The following is a 27,796-nucleotide window of genomic DNA, read 5'->3' as shown; positions in this document are numbered from 1 at the left end:
ACAAAGTTTAATGATTGGACAGTTATGATCTGTAATTGTGTAGTGAGAATTACCAATCTGTGAGTAAAGCTTGAGAAATACTCCAGTGAACAATACCTTGCAGAAACTTTGCAATGGCAAACACAGAGCACTATTAAATTCTACAGTATGAAGTTTTTCCAGTTACATCCCAGCTGCAAAGCTCACTTGAGAACAAAAGGGATCATTGTTAAATAATAATCTACATATGATTGTGTTGTAATGTGACAACAGGCCATTAGGTCTTGTTTGGTGTTTTGAGGAGATTTAGGCAAGTGCCCAAGTTGCCAAGTGAGTACTTTTCAAAGTATCTACTGAAACCAAACATTAATATTACCACTAACAGGTCCTGGTAACACTGAACTCTGCAGATGCATCACTGACAAGCACTGCTGATCTGCTATGCTCAGAAATGTATTCTTACATTACTCTCTTATTTCTACAATTTTTTTTCCTGCTGGCTGAAACTCATTATTGTAATATAAGCCTCTTAACATTGAAAATATTAATGAAAACTTGTTTACAGTGGGAAAGCAATGACTCAGACCTGTAACTTCTTTTACACATTCCATGGACAATCTCTTTAAGAAACAAGTGTAAAATACCATGACTTTACACAAATAGCACCAGGTAAAATTTCAAGAAAGCACACCAAGTACATTTTCAAAAACCTAGTTTTTATTTTGTCTATACTAATTGTATCATCATTAAAAGCTTTCAACTCTAACAAACTGAAGCAAGTCAGTACACACAAAAACCTATGCAAGGTCAAGCAGATCCCTGGTTACATAAATGCAGTATACCTTGATGTGTAACAAGCCCAGGGACAGTTAGTTCATCCTAACACTTTAAGCACAGTCACTCCAGTTTCATGCACTTTTCAGAGCTGTTAAAAAGTTTCATTTTTTTTCTTTAAAGAGTAAACAGCTGCAAGATTTATAGAAATTACTCATTTTTAAACCAAAATTCTTATGTCTAAATTACTAAACTGCAGCAAGGACACTTCTTCAGCTGTAACAACTTTGCTCTGCAAACAAAAAAAAAAGGGAAAAAGAATTAGTCACTTTGCTGTATTAGGCATAAATTATCATTAGCAGCCTAAACACTTGCCAGCTCATGCTATATATGCTCCCATTGCTTTCAAAAGTTTGCCAGGTTCACTCACCAGCTCCTGGCTTTCTCTCTGAGCTGGAACAGAAGTGGGTATAAAACTAGTCATTTCTGCAACAAAGGGCTTTGCATGTTTAAATGCTGGCTGAAAAACTGAGATTTACCAGATTTAAGTGCCTGCATGTGATCCCCTATAGTCCCTACAGTAACAGACATGAACCAGGACAGCCCACCTGGGTTTACTCATTTCATGCAAGTGGTTTACTAACTAATTTTAAAAATTACAATAGTTATTTACTAGCAGTTTTGATGAATGAATTTTATTCTCTCCGTTTCTGAATGCAGTTTGCTCTAGCTGATGCATTTGTTACTGGATCTGATGCATTTGTTATTTATCTTAATCCCCTGGTGTAAATCCAGAAGCCAGCACAAGAGGGAAGAAGTGACAGAAGGTGAAAAATTAGCCCAATTCAAATAGAACTGAAATACCACAGGATTAACAGATAGGGCAAACATCTCAGTACATTCTGAACACCTCACAGGAGGCTATAAGGGAGTCCTGGACCAACACAGATCATGGAAATTTAAGCTGCCCAGCCCCTCAAAAACCACAAAATGGGCTTTGTAATGCTAGATTTTAGCAAGCAAGCTTAGAACTTCCCAGTCCACATCCCTCAGAGACCCCCAAAATCAAAATAAAAGTACAATAGAATTACCCTTAGGTATATTTTACTGTGCTTCCAGATTAGTTTACCTGAAGCAAATCCTTAACCCCTGAAGATGCCAATGATGTAGGAGCAGACACCATGCAGGGATTCCCAGCAATGTTCCCGAGCCAGTTTCATTGCTTCTGTTTCATATTCAGATCTCTGACCATGTTGGGTCAGGTCAGAGTTTTGCCCTGCTTCTCTCATAGGAATGAAAGCTTTCTGGACTGATTCTTCCTCATCTGCTAGATCTTCAGGCTCCACACCAGCAGCTATTTGCTTCATGAGAGCCTCTGGGTGAGCCCTTTGGCACATGGTGATCTTCAACACTTCTGTGGATTCACAAGCATGCGGGATCTTTCTGAGTTCCATGGCGATCTGATTCCAGTAAATCTTTGGATTATTTCTGAAAGCACGACAGACAGATGGCTTGCCAGTGAATTCACACCAGTAGGACATGCCTTGGCTTTTGCATTCAATTCTAAGTCTCATCTCCTTGTCATCCCCACTCCAGCTCATAGTGCAAACATCTTTGGTTTTAGTCCGAAATTTGATTTCTTCACCATTGCTTCTTTTCTTTGGCTTCAGCTTCTGTCCCAATCCTCCCATGCCACAGACCACAAGGAAAAGGAGAGCAAAACTCTTCATGGTGAGAAGAGTTGACCGAGATCCTTGACCAACACAATCCAAAGAAGTGAAAGAACTAAGTAAATGGCTGCTCACAATTTAAAGTCTTGGTGCACAAAGAAGCCTCTTTCCAGCAAAACATGGGGGTGTAAGGGTTGGGCTTTTTTATAAAAATAATAAATCACACTTCAGTAGGCATATGCCCATAATTTATAGCCTGAGGGAGTGTCGAATAACCTTGGGAGTGTGAACTCCCAAGAAGGTAACAAGACAAGTCTTGTAAATGCAGTTAAATACAGAACTATAGTTGTATAACTGAGAAGCACATTCCTATCCAGGATGAACATGTCATATTTGATTTTTAACAGGTATTTTACATTTTCCAGCTGCTTTACAGCTATCTTCATGCTAGAGCTTGTAAGACCATATGAAATTTAAAAAATATAGAAGTGCCAAAGCAGTATCTGCAGCTGCACCTGGATGATCATAAATGTCCTGGTAAAAAAAGGCTGACTTGTGGAATGGGTTTTCTATGCATTTTCACAATAAGGATACAACTCTAGCATTTATTTTTCTCAGCACGTGACAAGCAGCGGGGATGCATAGAAGGATCAACTCCACATTCTTTGAGCCATGAAAGATTTTTACACTTCCAATATGTAAGCAAGATAAGAAATAAAACTTGAACAAAATAAGGTGTTACAACGCCTAAACATACACCAAACATTTGGAAGTCTTATCATCATTGTCACACCATGAGTTACTTTCAGGCAACAGAGCAAGACAGCAGAACTAACTTATCACAGGTCTCAGCAGCAGGAAACAGACCACAGAGCCTGTCAGACAGATAGTGGTGCTTTATCACCTGTTTTGTTTTTTTTTTAATATAGATGTTTTCCTCCTCATAACAAGTGAGCTCTAAAAATCCCATAAAACAAAGGCAAGAGAACAGAGATATTTTAGTGCAGAATCCTGTTACAGTAACTAAAAACAGAGATAAGGAAAAATCGCTGTAACTCCCTTGGCATTCAGGTCACAAGGAAAAATCCCTCCTGTGCTGTGGCAAGCCACAATACTTTCCTATTTAGTAAGACCCCCACTTCTTCCAAAGTATATGCTGCAGCCAGCCTGACCTGATCAGCTCCTGGAAAGGGCTGTTGTACTGTTTAGCTATGCTTCAGTAACGGTGGGGTGCTAGAACCCCTGGGTGTAAGACTGGCCATACATACTGGGACAGAATAGCATTTTGTGAATTCAGTCACTCACTAGGCAGTGCTAAAGAAAATACCAAGGCAAAAACATTGCTTTAACACAGTCAGCAAGGCAGAACAACAACAAAAGCTTCTTTGCTAGAAGAGGGACAAGAGTCCCTCGCTGCTGTGGCAGCCCAGCTAACCTGGAAGCTGCCTGCTTGAAGATGGAGCCACCTAAATAGCCATTCTGGGTTATCCTGAACCTTGTTCTTCCAGTCCATGTGCCATCAAGTTCCCCAGGACTAAATATCATCTGACATGGAGAACAACCTTGTTTTCGTCCCCTTTCTAAGGCTATTTTAACAACATTTTAAGCACAAACCTCATCTCTAGTTTCTTGCCATTAGTTCCTCCTGTCTCTTCAGTGGTGTGGCTTCAGCCACGATAGAACAATGGCATAAGCCTACTTAAGACTTACAATTCACTTCCTCTGTTGTTTTCTGGGAAGTCTTCTCACCCTTCATCCAGCCAGATGGAAGAATCTTCTTGCCCACCTCACACGTAATTTCAAGGATTTCAAATCCCTACTGCAAGCACACAAATACCCATTCTGACAAACAAATGTAATGTTTACACTCTGTTATGCACAACAGCACTGAGAGTTCCTAGATTAGAAACTAAAGACATCTGTCTCTCCAGGTGTAATAATTGCTAAGTCCAGAACAATTTAATTTATACCAGTTTCAGATCTCTTGTTCTCAAAGTTTTTCAAGTCTAATAATGAAAACAAATAAACTACAAGGATAAGGAGAAATACCAAAGCTTGGACTCAAATATATTTCTGTATTACAGTTACTTTGCTACCACCAAGTGTTTGACTCCCATCTGACATTTCAGTCCTGCGTCTGCCTGTGCTCCAGATTAAAGTTTGCTGTCTCTCATACCAGTGGAAACCAACTGTCCTTTAGCAAGGTAAGGTAGGATGCCAGTAGTGAACTATGGGAGCTGAAGAACTAGCAAATGTTTAATTCTGCTGTCAGTGCTACTGGAACAGGTCAAATGGATATCCTCCACAACTCATGAGCTTGAATCCTACATCTTTGCCTAATTCACATCCTTGGTGGAAGCTGGAAGCTCCTTCACCCTGAGTCAAAGCTCTTTCAGTCCTTCCTGCTCCAAAAGTGAAAGTCAAATACAGCAAAAATTTTTAATCAGGGTAAAAAAAATTCACTCTCATAAGATTTTAACTTTGAGCAACTCCTCTGAGAGATGTCTGTGCAACAAAACAAGAGAGAACCAAACATAAGGTAGTTAAGCAAGTTCTTTTTTATTTAAATGAACTGGGAACATTTTCTCAAATTAAAAATAGAAACTTTTAAAAATCTGCAGTTCTGAACATTACATATACACATATGCTACATACTGTCAATTAGAAATGTTTCCATTTATGACATAAAAATTAAAAATTTAAGGTTATTCTGGATTAAAGACTGGTATTACTTTTCAGCATTTCTTTAAAATTGTATTAATGATTTACAGGATTATCCCTACTTCAAGACAACGAATTTTGAAACAAAGTTAACAATACTGAAATAGAAAGAGATACTATTTTAGATCAATATATTCACTACTTCACCTGCTGGAAGGTTTTACACTGGTAACATAGTTTTGGCCTTGTTGATAACTTCTGTTGTTAACTAATTCCGCAATTCAACCATATGCCTAAGCTCAAGGAAATAAGTCTAACAGTACAAGTGTTAACTCCAATTGCTAAACAGATTTGAATTTCAACATTGTAAATCACAGTTTAAAAGTATTTAGCAAAAATACTATCACTGCCTCCAATAGAGCCACAGTGATACTATTAAGGACATTACAGAAGTGGGAGTGAAAGAACAAAAGAAAGACAGAGAATGTAAAGCATTCTAAAGATCGCCAACACAGGACATCCCTCATGCTCTTTTTGAGTACTACTGAACTCTAGAAAGCTTTGCTTTTTCACTATATTATGCATCCCACACTCCCAACCCTCCCACCCAAAGTTTAAAAACAAACTTCTCCAAAATGCCCCTTTCAGATTTATACAGCAAAACCCACTAAATATTAAATAATTAAAAAAAAAAAAGAGGGAGACAACGAAACTGCAACTGAACTTCTCAGACACACAAAGAGACACTGTGGATCCCATTACAATTATAATTTAGTCCAATGTAGTCATTCAAGAGCACCAAATAGCAACACTGATCATGCTGGTAAATTCATTTGTGAAGAGTATTATACAATATTAAAATCTTAACTAAACACTTAGAAGTTTTAAGAAAAATGTATATACAAAAGTCTCTGTATACAAAATGTATTTTTATGTAAACGTGTATGTACTGTATTTAACACAAATCAACAATTTAAGATAAGACCTTGCACAATTGTCAGAGAATTGCTAGGCAAAGGCTGTTAATCTAATTAATTTATATACTATGATGTAAGATAGAAAGCCCAGTGTAAAAAAGTAAAAAACCAAAAAAACATTTTAATTCAAGCCTTGAACAGTGGTATTTGAGAGGCAGTGCCCTGATCACAGAATATTCTGTACAGTAGTTTATGGCATAACATTCAATAGTACATTTGAGATTTACAGTACAGCTGACATAAAACAAGTGGCTCAGGATTTGTCAGATGAATGGAAATGCCAATACACTTGGAAGAATAACGATGTACTCCCATAGAAGAGTCTTGAGCCTCATTTATATAGCCTGGAAATAATAACAAAAACAATTCAGGAAAAAAATTTCAAGAAGACAGAATTTCAATGTTACTTAAACAGAATGAAGGGATAGATTTTCATACGAACATCAATATCACTGAATAATTTTTTTTTATTTTTAGACCTTACACCACTCACATTGCAGAAATCAGAGCAGCCTTCCTAAAAATAGTAAAGTAGTAATAGACCTAGAATTGAGTTAAGCTTATTACTTACCCCTTAACATTTCCAGTATGTGTTACCACTGTTCCACAGAGCTGCACAAGGAAAAAAAACACAAACCCATCATTTTCTTTTGCCCACAAATGGAACAGAAATACTGTGTCTAACTTAGGTGAGATAAGCTCAGCTGGCATAAGCTATTCTCAATCTTTTACTCATTTATCAAGCATGTTTCAAACAAGAGGAAATAGATTCATGGTTTTCTCCACCAACCTTTCAGGTTATCTTTGTTTCATGACAGAAATAAATACTCGGATTGCCTATTCAACACTCCTCTTTTGTGAATTTGATCCAGCCTCACATTTTGCTCTCACAAAAATGGAGGCTGCATTTGAGGTTACTTGTATCTTTGACATGTATATTAAAACACCTGTGTGAGACACATATACCTCATATGGCTCTCACTTGTACTTACATACCTCAGTGTTATGAAAATATTTTCCCCTCTTTCCAGCAAAATTATTCTGCTGAACTTGGAGGATTAAAAAACCCCAAACCCAACCCTACAGGACTCTTTAAACCTGCAAAATTAATGTGTATCTATTCAAAGTGATATCTCACAAAGTATCTCCAAAAATAATTTTCAGGAAATGAGAAAAATCAAGGATAGCATAAAAGCAAAGAGTATGATGAAATGAAAATTAAAATCAAGATTTTATTCATATGGGAATGCCATATGGAGAAATTCAAAGCATGTATGCCATAGTTAGCCATTTTTCAAATTATCTCAGCACATCAGAAGACTGCACTGCTTCAAACTGAACCTTTAAATTTTATCATGGAAGCCCATTTTGAGTAACTTAGAATTTAGGAAAAGTAAGTCAGGATTGAACTAGTGGATCATTGTGTAAATGATTATTTTATGCTAGTTATTCTTAGGTTGTTCAACAACACTGAATTAAACTATTTATAAATGACTGAAATATCACAATAAAACATGCTATGAACCTCAAGAGTATTAACAGTCATATTAAAGATTCAAAGATCAGAAAAGGACTTCTAAGGCCTGAGAAACTATTCATTTTCTCTTACATAAAATACTTAAGGTCCTTAAAACTGAGAGTCCTTTGGTATGTCAGTGGAGAGTATTTTGGAATTAAACTCCTTGTCAGTTAATTTGGGAGTAAGCACCCTTAAGTTGCAGAACAGATCACAGCAATTGTGATCTTAAATACCACTAAAAACATTGTTATATAAAGATTTCCTTCAGAAGGAGATACAGAATGAAGATTTGGTCAGCAAATAATTATTGTAAAATACAGTTCTAAATAACAATATTAACTACCATCATCAAAATGTAACCATAAACTCTGTCAAGATCCAAACTTTGAGCTCTCAGTATTTTCCTGTTATTTAAAGCATAATGGTACCTTCCCTGCAAATACTCAACCTACACATTCAGTCATGAAGTTGCAAGGTAAGGCACAGTGAGCTACAGATTTCAATCATAACTTCAATCCTTCCTTAAGCAACTTGCAAATTTTGCAAACCCAAATAATGAGATTGTGGGACATCCTGTATTATCCCTCTGGAAACTGAGTCTTACAACTAGTTAATGTTTTACAGCACAGAGCTGTAGAAGCACAAAAGAAACCCAATTTCCTCCTTTTTTTAAACGTAACTTGAGCATCTTGTTTTGTGATGCTACATTCTAGTCCTTCCTATGCAAAACCACCAGTTTTCTATATTCATGCTTTCTGTATACCTGGATCACTTGCCTTTTGTACAGGAGCTCTTGTCTCACTACTTAGAAAATAAAACTACTCAAGACTACAAATGCATCTCATCCTATCACTTTCATGTACTATCAGAGCATTTTAATAGATTTGTCAGTTTAGGACCACCCACTGTGCTAACTAAATACCTGATAACCTGGATTTTAAGATCAAATTTAGGCAACTGTTAAGTGGCAGGAAATTACTACTATATCTGCTGTTATGTAAGGAATATTTGAGAAATATGCATCATACAGCATTTTCTATAGTGAATAATCATGCAAAAAAAACCAAACAGAGAATTAAGAGATTCACTTTAAAGAATGAAGAAAATTGAACAGGTGATTGAAAGGGAAGCTGGAGTAAGAACACATGAAGGCATGCAGTTTCAGACTTGGTTTACCTTGTAAAAACAGGATTGTGTATACCATATAAATGCTCTTTATGATAACCATTATTACCATTTTCTGTACTGTAATAAAATAAATACACCAAGAAAGACCATGTTAACTATGAGATGCACTATGTACAGTATGGCTTCTAAGACATGTACATGGATGATGCCATCATATGCAAAGATAAACTGTGTCTGTACAATAGAATATAACTTTTCCTTTATAACATTCAAGAGTTATGGTATAATTATAATTTTACATTTTATAGTATTTTTATATTCTCCAAAAATCAATTCATGATTTTTTTATTCTTGTTGAGTTGGAGACTCTAATATAATATATCAAGTCTGGTGAAACAGAACACGTTACCTCTTTTAAAGTAACAAGTTACATTAAAAATATAAACCCTCCTACATTAATAAAATAATTTTTAAAAATATCAGCAAAAATGTCTTACGTTTTCATGGATATATTTTCAACACTAAAAAACACAGAAAAGGAGGAGTAATTAACTATTCACTAATAAGTGAGTAATTTCAGCTGTACATGCCTGTTTCTGCTCTGCTGATTTGTGAATGTGCAATGGAAAACAACCACTGTGAAATGTGAGAAATGCAGTGCACAGGCTAACTGAACAATGAGCAAAACAAAGAGTAGAAAAGAAAACAGTAAAAAAAATTGATAGGAAAATACGTAAGAATAGTTATCATAAAGTAAAATGCCAAGTCCCTGAGACAGAGGAACTGCAATTGAAAAAGGAAAGACTGGTTAGGAATAACTAAAACAGCAAGAAGCAAATAATTAATTCAAGGAGGTTACAAATCAGGCATAACTCACCTTGAAAGGTTACTTAGCAAAGCTAATAACTTGCACATTTGGAACTTTTTAATATAAATGCTGCTCACAAAGCTCTGAACACCTCCTTGTGACATAAGTTTCTCAAAGCCAGAGCCAGCATTATCTGCAGTCATGGCAAGCCAGGGCTGCCAAAGGCCACCTGCAGGAAGCACTTTGCAGGCACTGACCCAAACCTGCAGCATTCCACACAAACATGCAGTTCTAATCTGGCAGCACAGGTTTAAGGATTATAGAGCCTTCAAGTGAAACACTAGAAAAAACATTTTAATCCATTTGCCATTTAGCTTATTTTGGAATATATATACTTACTCATCATACACATCCTCTGTATCCATTCTACGATAGTATTTAGAGAGTTTTACAGCAAAAATTATGGCAGGAATTAGAAACATTGAAGAGCCTCCCAAACCAAACCAGAAGGTATTCTGAAAGAAAAGCAAAAGCAAAATCAAGGAAAAAAAGGGTCACAGAGAAAACTAATCAGAAAGGTACTGAACCCTTGCTTGATATTCTAACCATTGTTACAAGAAGAACATAGCAGAAATTAGTTCTTGCAGTTCTTATCAAAATATGAGTTTCCAGCACTTTCTCAAGGCACTTTATAACTTGCTAACTGCAGCCCTGTTTGTGTAACTAATTTCATTATTACACAGTTGAACTGAGTTATCACCTGATGTCAAAATGATGATTTTTCAAATTTGATTTGCATTGGCTGGAGGCATTTTGACTTTCATGTGACTCAGCTAAGTTCTACCATCAGGAAAATCATGGTGTGTCTCTCACCAGATGGTTAATGGCTCCACAATGGAGAACAGAAGCTATGTAATGTATGAGCTAATCAGTGAGTACAACAGAGGTTAGGAGGTTTTCATGGTTAAGCATTATCAAGATTAAACATTTCATGGTTAAGCATTTATCAGGGTTAGAGAGCTTTGACTTTGACTGATTACATGTATTACTGGTAGTATCATTAGGATCTGGCTAAAAATGCCATAAAGCTAAGTAATATCTAGGAAGTGTTTTAGGTACTTTCCAGGCACATGGTGTCTTACTTTAGTACATGCTGTTCTCTTTCCAAGCTCTTTTGGCAAGATGAAAAAGCCCTTATATCCTGCAACAAGTCATGCTCAAAGTCTCCAACATACAGAAATTAATCAAGATCTGTCTGCTACAAGTCAAGTGATAAAACCTCATTCAGGTTTTCTAGAGTTCAGGAAAGATACTTGAAAAAGTTCTCCCTTGGTCTTTTCCACTTGCTGGCTGCCCACACCTCAACCGTGTAAGTTAGCAACAGTTACAGATGAAACTTCAGATCTTTCTGCTTTTTCCATTTTTCATTTCAAGGTGGCTCAGAACCAGTTAATTTTACAGAACTCTTGCTAACAGAAGCTGAAGTTTAGCAAAAACCTGTAAAGTCCAGCACTGGTTTATCTTTGGACTTGATCCAGATCAGAACATATTATTTGCATAACTTTGTATGTGATACTTTATTATCTCACTTCAGAATAGTCCAGCCAGAATAATTAAATGCAGATGTATGTTGAAACAATTTTCCACTTGATGCCCCAAATCTGAGAAACAAAATATTTCTTACCACAGAATCAGTTATGTAGCTGCATAAAAAAATATCTACTGCTGTATCTATCACATTGGCAATAGGCTTGCATGCTGCTACTTCCATGGCAATCTAAAAGAAAGATTAAAAAAATACAGTTTGAAGTATCTAACAGAATAAAATAATAATCTCTAAACTTGCTTACAGTAATAGATTACTAAATTGTTTTTTCTTACCCTATCCAAATTCAAAATGAATACCAGTAGGATATGCTATCAACTGAAGTCTTTTAAACATCAGCTTACTTTTTCAAAGGCGGCAGCTGAAGAGAGTAAAATTAAACTAGATGCTAATTACGTGACTTTGAACTATGCAGGGTCGGGTTCAGTGCAGTATTAGCACAAATGGTAGATTTCAGGCTAGCCCTGAAAATGATACTGTTAAATCTGCACTGCATTCCAATCAACACAACTCATCATTTCCATTCTGCAAACCCAACAAAACTATAGAAGACTGATTTTCCCACTCACAGGAAGTATAAATGGATTAAAACCTGAAACTACAAAACACACTATCAAAGTAACATCATTATTATTATTATTATTATTATTACTACTACTACTATTGCTGCTACTACTACTACTACAACTGTTTGGCTTTCTTATTTGTTTTAAATGTAGTTTCTCTTAATGAAGTAAATGCACCTTACCGACTCCTTGACCCACTCAGTGTATTGCTCAAAGTAGCCAACTATGGTATCCATATACTTTTTTGTCTCCTAGAATCAGACAAAAGAGAACAAAAGCAAGTTAACCTCTATCTCCATGACATCATACATTAATGTATTTTGATCAAATAGAGCTTACCTGGACAATAACTTGAGAAGCATTGTTATTTATGAGATTCTGGGCAGCATTAACAGCACCAACGACATTTTTCACCTTAACCTGGAGAGGAAAAGATGGTATTTAATATAAACAAATCCCCTTATGGCTGTTGCAGTGGCTCTACAGCAACTGCCAGGAACCTATTCTCTTGATAAACCAGTGTCACTGTCTTGTCAAAACCTGACAAAAATGTAATTCCAGGCAGAACAAGAGCCTGCGTAATGATTCGTGATCATCTCAATATTCTCTCATTCTGAAAAAGGATGTATCAGTGGTTACAACCTGGTATCTTTTCCTGGAACCTACATAACTAATTTATATACCAAGATCAGTTTAATCTCCCACTCCCTTAAGTGTAGAAATACTCAAATCAATGTCTATATATACACTACAGACACACACAGTGCACAGGAAAAAAGCAGTGGGCCATATACTATCACAACAACTCTTGATGACTAAAGTAGGATTCTGTACAGAAAGAATATGCCCCTAATCAATATCCTGAAGGACTGAGATGCTTTTCCAATGTATGTACAACCCCATAAAGTCTCTCATAGAACACACACAAAGGATAGTGTACACAGAACCTGAAAATGTAAAGATGTTTCTTAAATATACTTCAGAGTCAAACATCATCCCTTTCTTATCAACCTTATTTCATGGCTTCTTCCCTCCTGACCCAGTTTCAAATCACAGATTCTAACAGATATCTAGCTGCTCTGCTGCAGTGGATGGGTGAAAACTGCAATGGGAAGCCTTAAGGTAGGTATGGTCCATAAAGTTGTTTAACTATGACTGTGCCACTAGTGTGGCTGGATTCTTGCTACCAGAGCCAAGGCAGGCTGCTGGCAACAGAAAGCTCTGCTTCCAGGAAAGGAACCATCCTGTTGCTCACTCTGTGGCAGAGTGAAGCCAGCTGGTCTGACTGTGGTGCAGGCACTACCTAGAGGGGACACATGGGCTGCCCTGAGAAAGCCTCTGTACAGATGCAGCATCCCAGAGCAAGACTGATGGTGCAGAACCAGGAAGGTAATGAGTACGACTTGAAGAAAGAGATCCCAGTGGGAGCTGGGCATAGAACAAGAGGTGGTTAAGGATGGGAATCACAAAGCTCTCTTGTGTCAGTAACATTTTCACATTGAGTTTCATTGTTGTTCCCCCCAGGTTTTGTATTCAATGATTCTATAAGAAAACCCCTACATTTTGAAGAAAATGACTAACACACTATAACAGAATGATACTGAAGCCTATTTTATCATCTGACAATTCAGTTTAAAATTCGTACTCCCAAAAACATCCCGAACATTTTTTTTCTCTTTTTGCAGAAGAGAGATCTAAATCCTTGTTACTACCTCAATGCAGTGCAATCTCTTGCAATAACAGAAGAGCTAGTAAACAGTACTGAAAATATATGCCCTGCACATTTGGCAGAAGGATTTAAAACACAAAAATGCTCCTGTTGGCAGAAAGAAAAGCTTACCATCAGTTCAGATGATGTCCTCTTCAGCAGCCTAATGCTCTGATTTAAAGTGCTCTATTGGAAAGAAGGGAGAAAAAAAGCTTGAAGTCATTCCCACAGGTAAGAGCCCACCTGTTTTAAACTTACATTCATGCTTTGATCTTCCACAGATTATTTTGTTATTAATACTACATACCACATATTATACAACAGTAGCAACAACTGCATTAAAATCAATACATTGTGGGTTTAATCATCGAATCAGTACTTCACCAAGAGCACTGATTTAACTAAAGTTAGAAGCAATGAACTGAGTAAGATTTATTTGGAGGGCAGACAGAACAGTTAAAATCAGACCCAAGTGTTCAGAAAATTCTGTACTGTGCAATTTCTGAAGGGAAAAAGCACTTACCCTAGCTTTAACATATTTCTTGACAGTCAGTTTTGTAAAAGAAAAAAGAGATGAGAATAATTAGGAGTTAATTAGGAAAGAACAGTATAGAATCAGAGTGGACCAGAAGACGTAATACTTTTCTATAAGTGGACTTTATAGGGGCAGAAATACTGTATCAGATGGGAGGATAAACTAAAATTCTTCATGTTATGCAGAGGAAAAAGCAACACCTAACACGCAGGAGATTCACAGCTGGATACTATACAAGTCCATGTCCGGCAAAATCAGGCAGAAGCCCTTTCTCATCCCTCATAGCATCAATAAAAAAGACTTTGGCTCTAAATATTACTCTCAGAGTTTCCAATTCCAATACTGTTAGGTGACTGCTCACTCCAAGAAAGAAAATGTCAAAGTGATAATGGCTTTTATTACTGGAGACAAACCACAAGCAAAAAACAAAATGAGTGATTTAAGGGGTTTTAGGGTTAGAGTTTTGTGAAGTTCTCCCCTGCTGCTTCTTCTATTCATATATAATCACAAATAGCTGTAGAAAAAAATGGGGAAGAAAAAGACCATTATTTTAGACAGCATTATAAAACAGTAGTATTAAAGTAGGAAAACTATTTCTTAAACACATACTTTAGCCAGATTACTCTTCATTGACATGATCTGTGCTAACAGAAGTCCAGCTTTCTAACCCCTTTAAGAGATTTAGAGATTCATATTTTCTACAAGTACATTTCAGTATTGCTTTAATGTTTTACCATAGCTTGCTCCAGTGGAACGACTTGCTGGTTATGAATCATTCGAATGTTGTTTGCGTGTCCTTTTAAGGCATTTTCCAGTGCTCCTTTTGGCTGCAAAAAATGCAATTATGCAGTATTGTTCAGTAACCTCAAAGCTTTCCAATAAAGCAAAAAACAATGAAAGTTACACATCCACTCCAGAACAGCTCATGCTAAAAATGGAATATGGCAAACTGAATTCCTCAACATGAGGAGGGGAAAGAAGCACTGTATTAGTAATTCAAACCTCAGCAACTAAACTAGATATATCACCTTGCTTTTCTGGTTATAGCATTATCAGGACAGATTTAACTGAAGAGCATTTTCACATGGTGCACTAAGTTATTTTAAACACAGAAGAGTGAGCACATCCCCCTCACACTTGCCACAAGCCAAACTTCACTGCAAGAACCCTGCAGCACTGCACCCCAGCTGGGACAAGCATCTCCCAGTCATGGATACTTGCTTTTGTTTTGCCAATGTGGACATCACCCTGAGGCATCCTCTGCTTTCTGAGTGGCACAGAATTTTAAGTAATTTCACTTGGAAAGGTGCCTGTGAAAGGTATATTCTATTTTTGTGGTTCCCACCTTTCAGTCAGAAGACACGAGTTTCTGCTCTGATTTTCAAGTCCAAATGCCTGTCTGGAGCTCATGCCCATTGCAAAATCCTATAAAATTTGGTTATACTCTCAGATATAAATTTATTTTACATTTCCTTTTGGTAGCAAAACCACATGGCTCTCTGCATACACTCTGCTAACTCCATTTTGGATGTGTAATAATGGCAGACCTCAGCACTCAGAGATGTGTTTGCTTCCTGTGAAGTGTTCATGAAAGCACTCAGCTGGGTCACTGAGCAGTTTCAGGATGCTTCATCTCCTGCACTGACAAGGTGAATTAATTTACCTAACAACACATATTGGTACTATTGCTCTCTCCTCCATACCCTGACACCTTGGTTTGATGCAAATTTATTATTTATTATTTGCTCTTTCCATGTAAAAACCTATGTTCAATATTGTGCAAGGTGCCAAAAGATGGAAACTAGATACCCAAAATTAATTAATTCCAAATGTTTTTAGTTTATTTTTTAATTGATGGTTCTAAGAGCTATCACTAACAACAAAGTGAGATTATAAAATATCCTTGGAAGCCAGTACCATTTTTTCAACAATCTAACTTTTGTAATACCTTATCTTATTGGGGTTTGGGCCTCTTTTTTTAGCCATTTCATAGATAACACTAACTAGCATCACAAGAAAGAAAAAAAACCACACACTGTAACAGTGAACAAACAGTGAACACACAAGACAATTATTCTGTCTGATCTATTCTCAATTTTGATGCTTCCTTAAGCATCTTCTAACTGAAAAAAAATCATTCAAATAATCTTTTCCATAATTTTCCACCGATTTTTCTTTCATCTGGGACCTTAAAATGTAAACACCATAATAGGAAATACTCAAATGGAGCATTCTGCTCATTTCCCAAGCAAATGGTGCAATTTAAGAAAATACACTTTCAAAGCAGAAAATGTACAAGAGTATACAAAAATCAGTAATTAGCAACCCTTAAAATACAGGTTATATGCAACATTGCTCCTCAGTGTTTTTCCTTACATGTGAGTGCACCATGAATGTAAATATCTGAAGTACAAAAATTCTGCCATATGAAATCAATTTTGCCATATATTTATACTTATATGGTATAAAAATTATATGTGTTATGTATTATTGTATTACTGAATTGAACTTACCAGCTGGTCTGCTCTTGCTTCTAAATCATTAGCAAATGAGAGAAGATCAACTTTGGTAACACTTTTATTGATCTGAAAGATGTGAGCAGTAAGAAAAGGAGTATGTTGTTATTACATTTAGAGACAGTTTGCACTTAACTACACAACCTACTCTGTCTACTCTTTATTATTTTTAGTATTTACTGACCTTAACTTCTGAAGGTTTTTTCCCTACTGTTATGATCCTCCAAAACATGGTGTTTCACACAAAAGCAGATTTTTCTGGTTTGCCCATTGTTAAAGAAACACTTTATTTTACACTTCATCCCAGACATGTCTGTAGTTGACTACAGTCTCACCTCTGTCAAATATGCTGAAAAGTCTATCCCATCTATTCCTGATGCGCTGAAATTCAGAAGATTCTCCTTCCCAATTTCATCCAGCAGAATGATTTTGCTGAGGTCTATCTGAATATGCTCAATTTTAAGTGCTACATCATCTGTATACTGAGAGACACAAAAGAGAGCACAAAAGCAGTTTGCAGCCAGCACATATTCTGCTATAGCCCCTGCCCAAAGCACCATGCTTTTGCTGACTCCTCATTTCCAGGAAGAGGCACACATTGATTTTTGCTCACATCAGTTTAATTCAGTTAACAGAATCTAGCAGGCAATGCTGGTGGTAATGTTCTTCCCTTCCCTGCAGTACCCACAGTATCTAGCCATGCCATGTTCTAACCTGCCTTTGTCTCTTTTATACCAATGGACTACTTGCCTTCTATTCTATTTTAACCCATATCCCTCCAGGAAATGTTATCCTTAAGGATGTTAAGTTCTACCCCTGGTCCTAAGAAAGGAAACCTTGAAAAGTCAGTATCTCAGTTGTGGCCAGGACTCTTTGCCACAGGACAGGACAAGACTCCCCTAAATACCATTATTGGTGACTGAAGATGACTTGGTTATTTTCACCTGAACTCTTCCTGCACTGCACCCAAACTACGTTACCTGCAGAGCTGTAGTTGAGGAATCTGAAAATCTGGCTTCCTTCACAGCCTCCTGCATTAGTCCATGGTGGAAAATCAAACTAATTTTCCCTCTTAGTGAATCTACCTTGGTAATTTTCATTGTATATTATCTGGGGCAGAGACTGTATGTATTAAGTGGGTACAGTGCCTGGCAGAAGGGAACTTATCCCCAAGGGGTTGCTGTAATGAAGACAGGTATTACAGGCAACCCCAAAATTAGCGCAGACCTGTAATGGCAGTGCAGTCATGTATCACTGCAGCTTAACTGAAAAGACAGTTTTATCCCAACTACTTCAAACCAAACCCAGAACCATTCTCAGAACCAAGGTAAATCATGCTGGATCAACATGAATCTGACTGGAATCAGAGGAGAACACACCAAGACAGGCATTTATATAAAAAGAAGGCTGTCATTGAACACCGTCAGCAGCCTTTGGAAGATGTTAAACTTCAACCTTCCATTCAAGTTTCAAAGTTAAAAAAACCCATAATTATCAGTGCATAAAAAAAAGCATGTCAGAAAATCTTCCATGGCTCATTGAGACTGGTAAAAAAAAAATCTTATTTGTAAATAGAATTCTTTCTTTCACATTAGCTTGGACAGCTCTTGCCTCCCTGCAGGATGTTTTGTCTATAAAAAAGAAAATCCCAACTAAAACCCAGATATGCTATATGGTTTTTTAAGAGCCAACATCCTTCAGAAACAATCATGCACTCACTCACAGTTTCTTTACTTACCATACTAATATTCAAAAGCTCATTGATGTTGAACAGGTATTCTAGGTGTAGGGAAGTATAAATTCCCTTGTTTTCCTTGCAATCACTGAAAAAATACAAACACAGATCAGCCTAAAAACCACCTTGAGGACCAAGTATTAAGAGCATGATTAAAAATGTTTTCTTCTTCAAAGAAAATAAGTACTTTTGAAAAAAATACTGAATATATTTTTTAAAGCCCAGTCTGTAAGAGAAGTGGTTAACAGTTTCTGAAAGATGCTAAGTATTTTATCAAATAGCTTGACTAGTATTGTCATACAGTATTATGCTGGCTATCCCTAATAACTCATATATAGGAAAAAACTACTTTTGCTTCTGAATCACTAGAAATTCAGAATGTCTTCTGGAAAATGCGCAATTTTTGGATGTGTCTGAAATATGAAGCATAGAAGACACCACAAAACCAGTATGTATAAACTGAACAAAATAAAAAGGAATTAAATACAAACTGAATTAAATCTTAATCATAACTCTAATACCTGTACACCTTTTCAAAAGTCAAGTTAACATTTGGATTTTTAAAGATGATGCCAGCAAGATAGTTTTTCCAGTGCTGATTTAGTAAGTAAGGTGTATCCAAAATCTAGAAAACAAAAATCAGTAATGTTACTATAATTCCAAGTTTCTTTATGTATTTATTCATATATGGTCTTTTGACACATAATCACATCTATGCTTATCACACACTAATGAAAATACAAGCAAAACAGCAAATTCAAACTCTCTGGTGCAGAAAGTGGATATTAAAGCTCCCCATCACCAAGGAACACTGAATCAGAAAAATCTGTCTCCAAAGGAAGACAGGCGCGCAGTATTAACACTGCAAAGCAAATTAAACCAAGAAAGGATGAATGTCTCTATTTGGTTTGTAAGCAGAAAATAAAACCAGATCCGAACTCACTTGAAGTGTCCAATAAAAATGATATACCATACAGAACTGACAAGACCATTGGGACTCATGGGGATTCTGTTAATTGTTTAACAACATGAATAACCTCACCTTGAATAAATTTTTATCTTCAAAGGGCTCACAGACCAATTTTTCTACATTTCCACCTGTGACAAAAGTGAGCACCACTACAACCATCAGCACCCAGGAGAAAAGAAAACTGAATCCAACACCACTGAAAAAGAAGTAAGTTGAATAAGTTTTTTCTTTACAGGAATATAGTGTACACGTATACATATATATATATATTTACATACATACACACATACTTGGGGCATTAGTGAAGCCAACAGTTAGCAGCTATAGCAGATATGAAAAATGATAGATGGTTGAAATACTTCTGTTTTCCAAATATATTCTTGCCCTCTGAATCATCTTAAATGTTTCAGCCCTCTAAAATATTTAGCTAAAATGCATTTAAAAGCTTGCATTTGCATTGAGCGTGCAAACTGTTTTAAGAATTACCTTTAAGGGCCAAAAACCACACAATTTTCTTTTTTAAATTCAACTCTCTAGCCTTGTGCTTTCAAAAAAGTTTTAGACAGGTTTCACATATAATCTTCTGTACCCAGCAGAAACTACATTAAACTACTACTATGCACTTTTCAACTCCAAACTCCAGAAACACTCTCAGAAGGTCAAGTGCTTCTCGTCTTCTTGCATGGCTTTTTTAAAATTTCGAGCAAATGTTCAAGTCTACTAAAAAGCTATGAATTTTTGCTCACATTATTTGCCAGTACTTGCCTTGTAATGGTAGATGCAGAGGTTTTATCTTTCAGCTGTGATCCTCAGTGAAAGAACAACCCCAAATCTGCAAGTCCCTCAGTGTAAGTATGTGAAATCAATATTTACTTCTATTCTTTTCTCAGTAGATATACATAGGCAACAAACCAAATTCTTTTCACATCTATGTCCTTTAAAAATTCAACCAAACCAACCTTCTACAGGTACCTTTATTTACTTTTTCACTCGTAAGTGAAACTTACGCCATAAGAAAGTTCCCTCCAGTGTTGGAGATACAGCCTCTGGTTGTTGGAGAAGCATGTTTGTCATAACCACAGGTGCCACATAGCAAACCAAGATAGTAAAAGACCAGAATCAGGACCAACATGCAGCACAGAATGAGACAACCCAGCCACCTAGGGAATAAAGGATAAAGTTCTTTGTTATTTTCACACCAAGAACACGCTGGAGACCTTCAGGAGACATCATGCAATATTATATTCCCAAATGGCTCACTCGTGGTTCTGTTTGAGCAAGCAGTGTCAGCAAAGATAAAAATATTTGCTACATTAGCATGCATTTTGGCCCAGCACACAGTCACTGATGGATTTCAGTCAGCTGGTACTGAAGAACTGGGGAACAAACACCAGAGGAACAAGATGTTCCCAAGCTCAGTTACTGCAGGTGGCCTCTGCTGAAGCATCAAGGTGCTCCACGTGGAGCAAACAATTACTCAGAGGAAGCAGATGCTCAAACACCTGTTCAAAAGTTATTCAAGAATCAATGGAGAAATTTAGGAATGTGGACTGACCATTGCTGATGAAGTACATAGTTGCTCTTACTGGGAGGCTTACTAGCGTTTTGCACACTCTGTTAGGCTTGTCATTGAAAGTAACTGTATTTAAGGCTGTAAAAACCTAGGCTTCATGTGTCTGTGCTGTACTTCTTTCAATGAATGGAACAGCTAATGGAACTTGATCAGGAGAAAAATCTTGGATAGGAAAAGAACTTTCATATTTTTTAATTACATCACGTAACAGTTCTATCTGTACAGGTAGTTGGAGCATATCCATTTATTCACACATTACATAGCTATCTTTCATCCTCTCCCAATTCACTCTGCACTTCTTTTTTCCTTCTGTCGTCACTTCTGTCAGCTTTTATTTTTAAAGTTCCCTTTTCTCCTCCCTGTACTTTTGTAGAGAAAAATCTGTAGAAGAAATATTGTAATGAACATGCACAGCCAATAAAAAGAAAAACATGAATGCTGACAGGCATATTTTGAAAAGGAAATTTATTAAGAACAAATAATGCACCTGTAATTAAGAAAGGAATAGATAGAAACTAGGCTTATTGGTTTCATTTGTACTTGAAGTACTGTTAGGTTAGGTTTGACAAAAACAGGCATTTAAGTGCCATGTAGATGAGATACGTTCTCTTGTTGCAGAATAAAATAATATATTTATTTGATTAAATGCAATATTATCTTCAAAGAAAATATCAATAAATTTGTGAAATTAAGGCTCACCACAAGAACTGTCAGATAGAAATGGGCTAAAGGCTCTAACTTTTAGAGCCTTCTAAGCAAGGCTCTAAAAGTTCAGTCTTCTGTTCACTTTTATTTATCACTTCATTAAAGCCTGCAACACACATTCTGCAGCAGTGAAACTGATTATGACACAAACACAGAGACAAATATTAGTTATAAAATCGACTGAAGTATCCAACAAAATGTCAGAGAGAGTTTGATGAGCTTAAAGACAGAAATCTCTAATCTGGACAAAGATAAGATGGTATGAAATGAAAAGCTTTACACTTCAAAATATGAGGTTATTCAACTATAAGAGACACAAAAGTCTCAAGGAATATGTTTTTCTCGAGGTACAATCAACCACAAGGACAAGTAGGAGCAAGCATGGGTGCACAAAGAGTTACAAGGTGTGAAGCAGATTCCCTGCTGCTCCTCCTCAGCAGCACAAAAGGTGCAGTAACAAGGGATTGGCTTCAAGGTCTCTTTGAAGCCAATTTACCAGCACGATTTACCAGCAACTCAATGAAAACAAGGCCTAGATAAAGGTCACCCTGGCATTATGAAACAATCAGTTCCTTTTTGTGTTACATCTTTGACATCGACCTGTATCTATCCTTCCTTTCTGAAAAAGATCTGAAGGTCTACAGAGTAGAAACCACCTCTTGCTCTGTGGTGAAACGGCACCCAGTTATTGATTAGCTGCGTTTTTGGCTTCTGCCAAAATGCCAGTACCAAACAGCCACTTGGTAGCATTTTCTTTCACTGTGTTCATCATTAATAGTTTACTTGCCTTTACAGAACACTAAAATATTTCAAAATATTACCAACAGATAGATCCTTCAGTACAGCCTTATTTCTTGTACATACCTGTAGAAATCATACTGCTCCACTAGAGGAAAATAATCTTGAACATATGCCTCACTCTGCGTAAGGTACACCATCAAATCTGCTAAAATCTTCTGAACAGGGAGCGCTTTTGTGAAAGTAGTAATATTTGAACCAATGGATTCCAATACGCCTTTGATATCTAAAAGAACAAACGTATTTCACTGTTACAAATCCACAGAGGAAACTTACATCTCATGTATGCATTATAAAATGCTATAAAGCCATTTGCCACATGGAACAAGCAAGCCATGAAGACAAGTGTGAGGAAGACAAAAGCAGGCAACAAAAGCATCAAGCTTCCAAGTAGCACAATGGCATTTCAAAATGCACACTTTGTTTTTAGCATTCAGTTTAATGATGAAAGATGTAGACGTTGAGCCAGAGCTCTTCCTCTTTCCTCTCACTATAATGAATGTGTCACTTTTTATCTAGCCAACTTAAATCTTGCTTTTCATGCAATATTGCAAATGGCAACACTGAGCAAGACAATTAGCCACTACATTTACAAAGGAGAATAACAAAATCTACTTAAACTCCATGCCTTGGGAATACAACACTGTGAGAGAAATTAGACTGCCTATATTGAGAATCTATACTAGTTATTTTCTACCTTATTAAAAGAGATTACCTAAATGAACTCATTCCAATTAGTTAGCAACACTCCTGAGGTAACAATCCATTAAGCCATTTTCCCCTCAGATTATGATCAAACATGATACCCTCCACTTACAGGTTAGACAGACACTACTTAGATACACAAAGCCATGATTAATTCACTTATTATACATATGGTCTACGTGTAAAATGCAGTTTCTCTATACTCTTCCCTTCTTTCAACTGGAAACATACTTGAAAGAGTAGGGTATGTAACTACATGTTGTAATTTGGTAGTAGGCAACACTTCCTCCTTTCTCAAAAAACAACTGGACAAGTTTTTGTCTGTTTTGATGATTACGCCTCAAATTCAACCAGGTAACAAATCACACTTTTTTTTTAAGTTTAGAGATAAATGCAATTTTTTTCTAGTAAACCTATTTATTTTATTTGCTTTTGTAACTCAAACCCAGTTGTTATACAAACAAAGCCCCAACAATTTATAAACAGATAAATTGTTTTGTTTGTGTTTTACATTTCAGATATGGAAAATGAGTAGATCTGCTCTAGATTTCTTAATGAAAAGCGTAATATCAGTTTTAGAAAACTGGCTCATTATAGGCAAATTCACACAGTACACTATGCTTATATCCATACTGTGTTTTATTTTGCCCTGGAGGGGAAGAAAACAAAACAACAAACCAGAAAAACTTACAAGGAACAGCTGCTTATATATAATGCAGAACAGGTCCACAATGCAAGAACAAAAATTAAAACAGATTAGTGTGCATATGCTATACTACCACACAGGTACAGTCAAAGAGCAAAAAATGTAAAGCCCAAGTAACAAAACAACTGAGACAGCCATTTAAATTATCCTTAAGGCATATTTTGACTTTCACTTCACCATCCACCATATTTTAACATAGCAGCAGGGATATTCAGTTTTTCTAACATCCCACTCCTAAATATGTCATAAACACATCGGTCAAAGAAAATTAGTTTTTCAACCGAATAAAGCATCAGTGTGAAGTGAGGATCACAAGATTTCTCATTACTTGAGCAGTAAAAAGCCTAACAGATAAAACTCCTTCATAAAATACCATATGGTCTGTTTTTAGATTTAATTTAGGGTCCTCATCAAGATACAGTTGCTTTCCACGTTGTTTTTTTTCTCTACACCAAATTAGAAAAAAAGTTAAGTTTTATATTTCCATTTTTAATGATATTTAGCCAAGAAAATATATTACCAATAAAAGAAAACAAAACCATTAATCAATCAAAGTGAAAAGCTAGTTTGTCCTCACCCGCTAAAATGTTCCTGGTTTGATTCACCACCAAGTCTGGAGTATCATTAAATGCTGCATAACCCTAAGAATAAAAGATGGAAAAATTATGGACTGTTTCTCATTGCCAAATTGTTTGCAGCTTTTTTCCCTTTTAGGATCAAAAGTACACACATACTAAAATGTATCTGGTAATACTAAGAAAAATATGGTTTTATCACTGCATATTAGAAAAAGTGAAAGCAAAATAGGAACTCTAAGTATATTTCAGATTCAGTTTTATCCAGAATATTCCTTGGGGGAAAAAAAAAATCTATATTTAAACACACATGAATCAGTCACAATCATCTCAAACTTTGCTGCCTGTCAGATCTATCTCATCTAAGAGCCAGAACACACATATGAAGATTCACAAAGCAAAAGGAGCTTCTGTGCCCCAGCCTAACACCTCCTGTTTGCAAGTCTATGCCTTCCAAACATGAAATGCATATTACAAACAATGAAACCCAACTGCTCTAGAGACATTGCAATGCCTCTTCAGTGAGACTGGGAAAGGAGTCCATACTAAGGGGACCTCAGTAGCTCAGCTGGACAGAAGGGAGAAGCCATTGCAGCGGATGCTTAAAACCTTACTCCCCACAAGCCCGAATACTTCAGAAGCAGGAAGGGGTTTAAACCCCTACCCCCAGCCTTTGGTTTCAGTAAGTGCCTTCTGTTCCTAGCACACATTTTCAGATTCCTAGATTTTTCAACTGCTCAAACTAATCCACCATTTTTCTAGGTGAAAATTGTAGTGTTTTTTGTAAAGTCTTGCAAAAAATACTAATAGCAATTACACTTGGTCCATTGCACCCAATTTAATATTAAATATGTACATAATGAATTTGAATAAGTATTTCAAAATAGCTGGAATACAACAGAACTAATTAGGAAACCATGGATTTTTTATTTCTGTAGTTTGAACCAAAAAGCAGAGAGCATGCTACTGGATCCACATTTCTGCCTTTTCGTTTTTTAGGGACTGTTCTTTCAAGCAGACAACTTGCAATGCATTTTTGATCTCTAGTATCCTGGAGATATAAAGCTCTACATTCATACTCTCAAGTGTTAAATCTTGGCCCAACAATGAGAGATATCCACCATGAAGCAGGCTGAGGTGGGAACAAAAGGATTCTGCTTGAGAAACCAAGGGAAAGCAAGTGATACACATCCCAGTTTATTAATTAACAGTTTACAAGTCTGTCAAGAAACATACCTTTTGAACCAGACTAGAAAGGTCTATTTTAAGGACATCATTGACCTTTGCAAGCTGTGAGCTCACGCCTGGCAACTAGGAAAAAAAAAACCACCTGAGTCACATCAAAGTAGCAGGTTTGCTAATTCAGTAAATATTCTGAAGTTAAGAGAGAGGGTAAAGAAACTAGTGATCGGTAGTAGAATCTTCCCAATACTCATAAAACCTCTGCTGTACAAAAGGAAAGCTTAACCCTCAGCGTTTTTGGGATGGCAGGTTATTTCACTGCCCAGAGCAGCACTTAACAAAGCTGCTTGACACACATTTTATCCTTTTCTACACAGAAGAGGAAAACAGTGACTGGAATTACCCAGAAACCCAGAAAAAGGGAAGGTCACTTATCTCACAAGTGACAGCACACACCAAGCCACTGAATTGCAGAAATACTACTGGGCTTATTCAAGGCAATCACACTCTAAGAGTCTGAAAAGTACCATTAAAAGATCTTACCCCACTAAAATTGGCATTGATGCTCAGCTGACTTAATGAATTCCTGATGATATTGCAAGTTGAGGCAGCCTGAGCTGCATTGCACGCAGAGTCATTGAGGGTGTTGCTTAGGTGCATTTTAACATCTGTCAGGTTTGCATGAAGTCTCTCTGTTCCCTCCTGCAATACCTCTACAGAGACACTCACATTTTCCAGTGCTTCCTTTGTCTCTCTGATGGCTGCAAGGATGTGAATTTTTTTAAAAAACAAGTGTTAGAAAGCATCAATGATATGGTATTCTTAACAATACTGATGCAATTACTGCCTATCTCCCAGAAAAACCCTCTAGCACAGGATATGTAATTATTGCACACAAAAATACATCACTCAGGCTTGCCTGCAAAGAAATTAATGCGCTGAGGTTACTTTTATTAAGATTCTATCCACTTTTACTAAGATTCTATCCACTTCCCATTTTTCTACCTTTTCCCTACCTCTCCTTTCTCAGTGGTTTCAGTAAAGAACTTTAACACTTGATCATTAGAAACTAAAAGCCCATATCAAATTGTATTTTCAGTCTTTTGCTTATAATCCAACTCACAAATCATGTAGCTGCAAGATGAAAAGTTAGGAGATCATGTTGCATCTGCCAAGCATTAATGAGCGTTCCACACTGTCTGGCTCTAGATTTCATTCCAATCCCACCAAACAAACAAAAGAACCTCAAACACTGAACAGGTGTTTAATAGACAAAGAACCACACAAACACAACTAAAAGTACACAAGTTACAAAAATAAAGTGCACTTCACACAACACAAGGTTCTATCCACAACCACAAGGTGGTTTTTACCTTTGATAGCCCTTTCCACTTTGACTTCAAGACAAATAAGAGAAATAAAGCAAAAAAAGGACAATGATGACAAGTGATTAAAAAAAAAAAAACAAAATCAAAGTGACTCAAGTTCATGGGTGTCTTCCCTTTGCTCTGTAAGCTGTACCTGATTACTGAAAAAAAGAAGCCTTAAATGAAAAATATAATAAAGGAGTATTTCCTCTAAAGGGAGAGAGAACTAAGAATGAGCAATGACAAACTCAAAGATACAATGAAGAAATGCTGATTAGCACTCTCATAATAAGCTGGGCAGGAAATTCAGATTTTCAACCCTCTTCAATGACTGTTGAAACTAAGTATCAAAAATACCACGTAAATCTTCATTTAGTTTTTAAATGTATTTATAAATCTTAAGATGTTTGAAATCTTCAGTTTAAACGAAACATCAAGGCATGTAGAAAAATGGTAAGTTGACTCATGGCACTGCATAAAGCTATCCCATGCTGTGCCTGTTTTACTATGGCAACAGAACACTATACATCAACATGTACATCTCACCTCCTGCCATTGTCAGAGCTGCATCGAGTGCAGGACGTACTTCTTTTCCCAGCTGTTCTTGAACTCTGGCTCCAAGCACAGGTCCAACATCTGTTGTATGGAGAGATAAAAAAAACCCCCCACATTATACACTAGTACAATTTAAACTGTCTCTTAAACTACATGCTGTCAGTTAAACTACATGCTGTCAGACGCTTATTTAACAAATACATATATTACGTATATATTCATATGTATGTATATATTATATATATATGCATACATACGTATAATTTGATATACATATACATATGAATACATATATTAAAATTTTTCTAAGGCCTGACACTCAGAACTTAAGTGACAGTAGGTAATGCAGGGACAGAGTTCTGATTTAGCTAGCTATAGGCCTATAAATTAAAGAAGTAAATCAAAATATGTTGGAAAATATTCACTATCACTTGATCACATAGGTAAAGACACACAAGAGTTTCAACAAACTCTACAC

The 27,796-nt window shown here is 36.5% G+C and overlaps 2 protein-coding genes across 13 annotated transcripts in view; both read right to left on the bottom strand.

Annotated features, from left to right (window-relative positions):
- Positions 1–646: 646 nt before the first annotated feature.
- Positions 647–4,828, bottom strand: FGFBP2 (fibroblast growth factor binding protein 2). Its single transcript, XM_085059306.1, has 2 exons — positions 1,883–4,828; positions 647–1,045 (listed from the first exon to the last, which is right to left on the bottom strand). The coding sequence occupies exon 1, from the start codon at positions 2,481–2,483 to the stop codon at positions 1,896–1,898; it is 588 nt and encodes a 195-aa protein (XP_084915432.1). The 5' UTR covers positions 2,484–4,828; the 3' UTR covers positions 647–1,045; positions 1,883–1,895.
- Positions 4,829–4,958: 130 nt separating this feature from the next.
- PROM1 (prominin 1) overlaps positions 4,959–27,796 on the bottom strand; it is a 58,592-nt gene continuing 35,754 nt past the window's right edge. For 5 of the 12 annotated variants that reach the window (XM_085059294.1, XM_085059299.1, XM_085059297.1 and 2 more), the window contains 21 exons: positions 27,310–27,399; positions 25,940–26,157; positions 25,451–25,525; positions 24,217–24,280; positions 22,295–22,454; positions 20,160–20,312; positions 19,225–19,348; positions 18,704–18,807; positions 18,186–18,270; positions 16,783–16,929; positions 16,445–16,516; positions 14,666–14,758; positions 13,920–13,937; positions 13,529–13,582; positions 12,028–12,108; positions 11,871–11,939; positions 11,201–11,293; positions 9,916–10,031; positions 8,757–8,825; positions 6,633–6,673; positions 4,959–6,405 (listed from right to left, as the gene is read on the bottom strand). In XM_085059294.1, the coding sequence (XP_084915420.1) occupies positions 6,655–6,673; positions 8,757–8,825; positions 9,916–10,031; positions 11,201–11,293; positions 11,871–11,939; positions 12,028–12,108; positions 13,529–13,582; positions 13,920–13,937; positions 14,666–14,758; positions 16,445–16,516; positions 16,783–16,929; positions 18,186–18,270; positions 18,704–18,807; positions 19,225–19,348; positions 20,160–20,312; positions 22,295–22,454; positions 24,217–24,280; positions 25,451–25,525; positions 25,940–26,157; positions 27,310–27,399 (1,904 nt within the window). In that variant the 3' untranslated portion in view covers positions 4,959–6,405; positions 6,633–6,654. The other 7 variants (XM_085059298.1, XM_085059300.1, XM_085059303.1 and 4 more) reach the window with 5 other exon arrangements.

The sequence above is a fragment of the Lichenostomus cassidix genome, chromosome 4, assembly GCF_008360975.1.
Source record: "Lichenostomus cassidix isolate B80296 chromosome 4, HeHo_3.0, whole genome shotgun sequence".
Taxonomy (NCBI): domain Eukaryota; kingdom Metazoa; phylum Chordata; class Aves; order Passeriformes; family Meliphagidae; genus Lichenostomus; species Lichenostomus cassidix.
Note: the sequence above shows the minus strand (reverse complement) of the source record. Positions and strands in the feature narration are given on the sequence as shown.